The following is an 8,657-nucleotide window of genomic DNA, read 5'->3' as shown; positions in this document are numbered from 1 at the left end:
AGTAAGCCTTAATCCTGTCTCTCTCCCCCGCGGGGGGAATATCGAAAAATCCCTTCTTAGTGTACATTCTGTTGACGTACTCTATTAAAATGCAATCAAAAATGCAAAAAACCATATCTAAAATAGTATAAATAGAAGCAGAGTTCTTTACGGTAAGCCTTCCCCGTAAGGCTTACCATAAAGAACTGTCCATCCCCCATGTTTAACGGAATAATATACAGCCTATGTCCACCTTGAAGTTCCATTCTAAAAATTGGTGAAAAAATTTTTGAAATCGGATGAGTAGTTTCGGAGATTACCTGCTGCATACAAACTAACATACATACAAACATTACCTCTTTATAATATTAGTATAGATTATAATAAACCTTTAACTTGAAATGTACTATAGTTTAAATCTTTCATTAAATCTTGGAAGTAAGACAGAAATAATAGTAGTATTTCCAATTTGCTAGAATGCACTGTCAGACAAAATGATTCATTTTGTTTCCGAAGAGTTGCTTAGCAAACCTACAGCAAACCAAACATGTCACTGCTTTGTACATAATTAATAAAACAGCATAATATTCAGTATCCTGTACTGTGTATGAGAGCTATCTGGCTGAGCAGTTAAGGTGATAGTTTATTGCTCTGGGAACCTAGGAATCTAGACAGATTAAAAAACTTCAAAAATTTTTGGTGATGGTCCATTTAGATATGTCAGACCCTGTCCCTCACTGCCTGGCTGCCTTCTTTATGGGCCTGGTTTGAACCCATTTTGGGCTTGCTTAATAAAAGTCCTCTTAATGAGTCTAAGGGGAAAAACTTGTCTTGTATATTATTCCTTAGTACAATTACAGATTGATCAAGGATTAGCATTACATAATTTTGTGGGTGAGGTATATGCATTGCATTATGGAGTATTATGGGAAGTGGAATGGTAGATGAAAAGTATAAAAATAGCATTATTTAATTTAGGGACAATTCCATATACTGATTCATAAATGATCTTATAATTAACTATCAATGTGGATTGCATTTGTTTTCATTAAACATAAAAGGAATATTATGTTGTGCTGCATGCCTGCTAGTTGAAAAAAAAAATGTGACCCATAATATTTGTTCTTATTAATTTTTCTTAAATGTATAAAGTAATTATTTAATTTTTCAAATCATACTCTTATTTATTTCTTTATTTTTTATGAAATTTATTTGATGTTAATTTTGAAAAATTTCTTTAAAATTAAATTAAAGATTTGATTATAAAATTCTATACAACTTTTACTATATTTTATGACCTGTTGAATCAGTGAGCGATGGCAATCGTAGTGATGATGGATTGCATGAGGCAGTCATCACTAATGATGCATAAAGATGAGTAATAAAAAATAAATGTTTGCAAAGCAAAAATTGTAAGAGACATATACAGGTATTACCACATAGACGGTGATTCCAACAAACAATAGAGAGCACTAAGTAAATTTAAAATGACAAATGCAAATAGGGTAGGCTTTTTTACAATTTACATTGACATTAAATGATGGATACATCCAAATTAACAGCATGTGGATCCAATTTCATGTTATTTATAAAAGGTAAAAATATAATGAATTCAAATTATATTAATCAGATTCCAAAAAAAAATAAAATAATTGGTTATTATTATTCCTATTGGATTATGTTTGCAACTGCTGCCAGCATTCAATTCCCACATCATGAAATCAAGTTTACTGTTTATAAAGAAAATTCAACTATAACTGTAAATGAGTACAAGGTACTTTTATTTTTTCTTACCAATTTTATAATGAAATCTGTTAAATGAGGACTTATTGTACTGTTATAAAGTAAACACTTGTTATACTGATATTTAGTAATAAAACATCTTTCCAATACATAGCATAAACAATTAGCTGTTAGACCTCAAATTTATTACTCATTTAAGATGAATGTGAAGAAAATTTTTTTGGCATGGGATATTGCCTTAGGACCATCATTATCTAGGCTGTTTCTTATAGTTTGAGCTCTTAAACTCAAAGTGCAATTATAATTCTTTATTAGTTTCATAAAAATAAAAAATTCTCATTTTTTTGAGATATTTGAAAGACAGTGCTCAAAAACTAGACATCTGACCCTCAAACAAACAATTCACATTATTATTAGGTTTTTTAAAAACAAGAATGGTTCAGAAGATTAAATTAAAATAAATTTTAAAAAGTTAGAGTTAAAAATGATAAAATTCTGTATTTTATGTCTAATAAATATCTCATTAAATTTATTCATTAATTAGTTATTAACTGTGATATTAATACTCTAATTATCAATAATAAGTATCAATTAACATTTCATAAACATATTTCTCTATAATTATTACCTTATAAAACATTCTGTCTGCAAACCGAAGCATTTCTGCAAAAGCATTCATCCAAGAATGAAGTAGCGCAAAAAAAGTTATTAACAAAACTAATGTTCCTGGCATCATACATCCAAAAACTGATAGTAGTAGTCCTTTTGGAGTAAATCTTTCATGGCCAAATCTACGAAAAATTGGCACACAGAATCTTTGGAATATATAATATATATAAAACAGACAAGCAAGAACTTGAATGAAATTCACAGCAACATATTTCCAACATACAGTTGAGGTCCTAAAAATTTAAATAATTACATTATTTTAAAAAAAATATATTTTAATAGAAATTTCTAAAACTATTATTATACAATATTACAGATAATTATAAAGATATGTTATATTTGTTAAAAATATAATATAAAATAACGTGTTGTTAAAAAAAATTTTCTTAATTTATCATAATTTTGTGCAGATAACCAGTCCAAACTCCCAAATTTTTTTTAAATTTAAATTTTGATCTTGTAAAATTATAAACTATTAATTCAAAAATTGTTTTGAACTTTTCTACATTTTCCTTTCTAATTGTCTGAAAACAGTCAACAGTAGCAGAATCAACCTTTCCTTACAGGCTCTTCTCCATCTACTTTGCAAATTTTTTAAAAGTTCCTCAAGTTAAAATTTTAATTATTTATTTCTTGGATAATGAAATCTGTCCTTTCAAATCCAACTTCTCTTGGTATATTTAGATAAATATACCAAGAGAATGTTCTATTATATCATTAGAATATAACAATTTTTTACTATTGGGCACTATTTTTGTAAAGAATTTCTACTTTTCAATAAAAAACTTTATGCAATACTGTTAAAATAGTTTTTATAAATTAGAAACTTTCTTAAAATAATTAAATTAAAATATTGTTTTGTTTAAAGAATTTAAATATTAAACCTAAACTAATTTTTAAATTGAAAATATTTGTTTTAAGCAATTAAATTTAATACAAAGTGACTATTAATTTATTTACCTAGGATAATTATCTCGATAAATAAGTGTTGGTACAAAGAGAAAATATAAAAATTTTCCAAAATCTGGACATGGTGAATCAAGGGATTTATCTCCATCTAGATATATAATTAAATTTATATAATTATAACATTAATTTAATTATAATATAAATATAATTTTATATTAATCATAAAAAGTTAAAATTTCATTCAATTGTTTTAATATTAATCTGTGATCACATGAGGACACTAGTACATGTGGAGGAAATTTTCCACATGTACTAGTTTTTTGTGATAATTTTTCACCAAATATTTGATTTACTTAGTTGTGCTTCCATGAGATCCTCATGCTCATTTTATCCATCTGACTAAAAATTTTATCACAGGCCCTCAAAAACCACTGTAGAAAAATCACCACATGAAGCATGTGATTGCATACAATTTTTTATTACACAAGTGCATGCATAAGACAATAATTTTCTGCTCTGACATCATTTTCAAGAGCAGAAAATTGAAGACTTTTCAAAATTGCCTCAAAAGTGAGTCACAATGTCATAGATATTTGTCAACTACATATGATATCATGACATTGGTATCACTATGACCTTGAATGCTTGTCTTCATAAAATAGCTAAGACACTATGATCTTCAACAATTTAAATTTTTTTCATTTATTTCATGCCCAAAAAATACAGAAAGATCATTTTCTAGTATTTCTGAAAAATACCTCAGCCCTCCCATCATTCATTTCCTCAGCTGAATTCATTTCACATTAGTCCACATTATTACAAAGTGTTAGAGACACTGTTTTGTAAACAAAACAATATGTTATAAACTAACAATGTATGATCTTGAAATTTTGTACATACACAATCTCAGATTTCTTCAGAATCACCAAATTCAAAGGACTGCAGTTATGTATAGCATAAATGCATGTGAAAAATCAGAGGAAAATTGCCATCTTATGCATGCAGTTTTGTGGAAAAAACTGCATGTGATTGTAGATTAATTAAACTAAAAATTTAATAATCTATTTTTTGTAAAATCATATTTGTAATCATTGACTTATTTTACATTTACTAATGACTAAATAAAATGATTTCAAATAGATATATTTATTATATCATATAAGAGGGTACACTTTATGGAAAAGTATTTCGTAATGGTCAGAACAAAAACTTATCACTAACTGGTTATGCCACAAAATACCCTGATTATGATTCTATAAGTGTCAAAGTCACAGGAAATTGTTGTGGCTAACAAAGACTTCAGTAAACCAAACATCATGATTGATAAGTTGAAAGTATACACTTCCATAAAATTATTGCATTTGAAGAAGAAAACTGCTATTGCCTGCAATTTATGAAAACAATGGCTTAGCAACTTTAGCTCAATTTTTTGAATTTAAAACTTAAAGTTTTCAATCTTTCTGCCTCTATTCTGTCTCTCATGAACTACAGTGTTCTTTAGCTTTTAATTCCATCAGTCTTTTCTTTGATTTAGATTCTACTTCAATTTGCATTTGTCTAAACTAAATTAATTTCCTAAAATAAAATTTAATTTGCAGTTCTAATTGTTTCATATTTTTAAACTTGTTCTCTGAATAAATTGATTATGATCATTTCTGTATGTATATGTTACTGGCCAAACCCGATTACAGGCCAATCTAGTTTATCCTATGAGTGTCAGGATATACTAGTTTAGCCTAGGACAATCTAGTTTGGCCTAAATACTTTAGGCTTAACTAGTTTGACCTAGACTGAACTGATTTTATGTACTACAAATAGGTGCCAGTGTAAAAAAAATGATTTTGTGTAATTCGAAATGCCACCATAGTACACCCGGTGGTTAAAGTGTACCTAGGTAACTCCAATGGTGGTGCTTCGGTTAGGCTGGTTTGGTTAGGTTAACTACATTTTTAGTAGACATTTCCTTTTTTTTCTTTTGTTCAAGAACTACCATGAATCAATAACTAATGACGTTAAACCAGTGATTTTCAAACTTTTTTGATCCACCGCCCCTTTGTTCCATAAAGTTATACCCAACACCCCTAACCCATTTTCTCTTGTATGAGGAAGGATTGGAAATATTCTTAGGAAAACTTTTTTATGAATCTCATACTTTGTGCCCTTACTGTACATTGTTCTCAGCATCTGGAAACCATTAAACGCAACGTTTCCTCTTATCAGTTTAACAGAAGAAAGGGAATGGCTTTCAGTAACCCCAATTTTGCTTTTGGTCACTGTTCAATACCCTGCCCCTAGCGCCCCCTAGATTTACTCATCGCCCACAAGGGGGTGTTATTGCCCACTTTGAGAAATGCTGCATTAAACAAAGGGCAGCCTGCCGGTGGCTCCCCTCCAGGAGGAGTCCACAGGAATCACGAACAGTCCAAAGTGCCATCATTGAGGTTACCTAGGTACAGTACACTTAACCCACCCTGTAAAAATAAATAAAAGATTAAATATTTTATATGTTACACTAAGAAACACAAACAAGTTCATTTTAATTTTAATTTGACTTTAAACGTTATTTTTATTATTTTGTTTCAATTTTTGAAAATATTTTAAATTGTTAATTACCTTTAAAAGTGCATGGCTTAATAAAAAAAGTACAAACTGATAAGTATTGATTAGCTTATTTTTATTTCATAGTTTTGTACAAGTGTTGTGTCACTTTTAATCAATACTGTTTTTTATAATTAAGTAGACTATGTTTGAATAAATATTGTTCATCTAATTGACTGCCTTTTAATTTTATTTTAACCATTAATATACTTAAATCAGGCCTGGCCAACCCACAGCCTGTCACATTAAATTGTGTAGCCTGCTAGGCGATATTATATATCTATTAAAACTTTCGTTTTCCGTTTTGTGTATACCAAAACAACTAAATAAATGAAAATTTGCATGTGTCATTGTTATAATGCACAAGTGTGAGTATGAACTCTTGGTATAACAATGAAATCTTATTCATTTTGTATTTGTTTTACTTTTTTAAAAGCATGTTTGCCTAAATTGTGGCCCATTGTAATGTTACATGTGATTAAAGTGGCCAACAAAACAATTTGGGTTGGCCAGGCCTGACTTAAATAATAATTCTAAAATCACTTCAGCCTAGGACAAACTAGTTAAGCCTAAAGTATTTAGGCCAAACTAGATTGTCCTAGGCTAAACTAGTATATCCTGACACACATAGGATAAACTAGTTTGGCTTGAAATCAGGTTTAGCCAGTAACATATATAATCTGAATTTTCTAAATTCTGAATCTTTATCTGGCAATCTCAAACTGTCAATGCTGCATTTTATCTCATCACAATTCATTGTAACTTCAATATCCTTCTCTCTTCTTTGTGCGACAGTGACCAAAAGCAAAATTGGGGTTACTGAAAGCCATTCCCTTTCTTCTGTTAAACTGATAAGAGGAAACGTTGCGTTTAATGTCTCATTACATTATCTACTACCAATTCAAAGTTCATTATTAGAATCAATTCAGAGCAGTTATTTGAGTAATCTATAGTTATCAAATTTCAGATAATTCTTATACTACAGAATTCAAAGTTGAGTATTCTTGTTGAGCAATCCCACCAAACTTTTTTGATTTCAATACTACTAAATAATCTTTAACAATCCTCTGAAACTATCCTGCAAACTATTTTGTTGACTGTACCAATTTTATACATCCTGACCTGAAATGTGTTATTTGGTTTATTCTAAAATTAAGTTACAAACATATTCTTTTTTGATAAAGATTTTAAACAAATATTATACACAGTTCCTTAATACAATATTGGACTGCTTTTCCAAAGTTTAAAATTTCTCTATGTTCACACAGAAGATAAACAACAATATTTATGTGAGGTCAGCCAATTAGGGTGAGGGTTTTTCGACAGCCAAGCGGTTCTTTCTGTCGTGTGGGCGCAGAATGACTTTCTGAGACAGGTTTACCATTTTTAACCCGTTTATTATATTACAAAAGATTCTTACAACGTTCTTCAAATTTTCAACGTAACACAGCTCGGGGAGCAAATTAAAAGTTCCTTCAAGGGTCCGACTTTCTCCGTTTGGTCCTTCGATGTCGTACGTTGAGATCGACGGCCCCGGGGCGTGCGGCACAGCTTCGGCGAAAGTCTCTGGTGAAAGGCAAATCCGTGCAAATCACGACGTCACGGGAGAGCGACAGTAAGTCACAGGAGTTGACGAATCGGTCGCTGTTGATAAGTAGGATCACAAAAATCCTGGAGAGGAGCACCAAGAACCAAGAACCTTTGTCCCTTGAGTCGCACGGTTTTATAGATTTCTTAACCGTCGTCGCCTCTCCATTGGTCTCTCATAGTCACCTGGTGACAATTCGAAACCTAATGAAGGGCGCGGGAGAGGTCAACGTTGCGACTGAATATGATTCCTCTCTCTCGTCGCGTTTTCCTCGAATTTATCCGTTTCCATTGTTTAACAAATTTACGAAAAAAAACAATTGCATTGTTCATTCGAGACACCTAATCCGTTTCCTTAGCGTCTGAAAAGGAGCTTTTTATTTTCGATCGATACCCCTCATTTGGACCTCTCAATCGACCCCTGTTCGGGTCCTCACAGGGCACCCCCTTTCTTTTAAAATGTCGCCACCAGATGCGACATTTTAACAATGGGCCTTAGGTCCCGCGAACGTCCACTAGATCAGCGTGGTCCATTCGAGCTAGGACGATGAACTGATAGCTCGCGCTCGCGTGGATATCGAGTTGGAGAAGGTGTCTCGTCACCTTGAACAAAAGCAACAGTTTTGTAACATAAGAAATACATTTCCTCTTTTCTAACTAACCCAATTTTTTTTTTCAAAGAAATTTTTGTTTTTCTCCAATAGATTGAGCAATTCATATGAATCTTAAAATCCGCTTCAAAATCTCCCCAGAAAAGCCAAAAAGGGGGAATATCGAATGTATTCGTGTTCCTGTTCAATTTCTCTGTTTAGGACTACGAACAGTGATTCAATATCTAATCGGACTCCTCCGTCACCACAGAGTGACGCAAAAGCTGTAACATGCGCTTCCGGTATGCTTTCGTATCTTGTACGTGCATACCATGTTCAGAAGTCACAAATATGTTTGGCATCCTCGTCATAGCTCCCTTTTTCCGATGTCTGTCTTCTGATTCGGTGTGGACCTTTGTTTATCTGTCTTTGGATTTTTCCTTGACAGATCTTTCCAATTCCAACCTCACCGTCAGAGACAATTACATTTTTCGTCGTTTCTGTCTAAAGGGGCTTTTGTTGACGCATAGGACGTAATGACAACAATTTCGGTTTTCCTCCGATTGCCGTTCATCATCTCCC

General features: G+C 31.5%; 1 protein-coding gene across 1 annotated transcript in view; it reads right to left on the bottom strand.

Annotated features, from left to right (window-relative positions):
* The window catches only part of LOC111624349 (sterol O-acyltransferase 1-like), a gene marked incomplete at its 5' end in the record, with an annotated part of 26,900 nt that extends 23,436 nt beyond the window's left edge, over positions 1-3,464 (bottom strand). The window contains 2 exons of the mRNA XM_023367173.1: positions 2,351-2,624; positions 3,352-3,464. Of these exons, the coding sequence (XP_023222941.1) occupies positions 2,351-2,624; positions 3,352-3,464 (387 nt within the window). The remainder of the gene's footprint in view (positions 1-2,350; positions 2,625-3,351) is intronic.
* Between the last annotated feature and the right edge of the window lie 5,193 nt (positions 3,465-8,657).

Source organism: Centruroides sculpturatus, unplaced genomic scaffold (genome assembly GCF_000671375.1).
Source record: "Centruroides sculpturatus isolate CEXI.00-Female unplaced genomic scaffold, Cexi_2.0 scaffold9, whole genome shotgun sequence".
In the NCBI taxonomy this organism is placed as follows: Eukaryota; Metazoa; Arthropoda; class Arachnida; order Scorpiones; family Buthidae; genus Centruroides; species Centruroides sculpturatus.
This window is presented reverse-complemented; position numbering and strand designations above follow the sequence as displayed.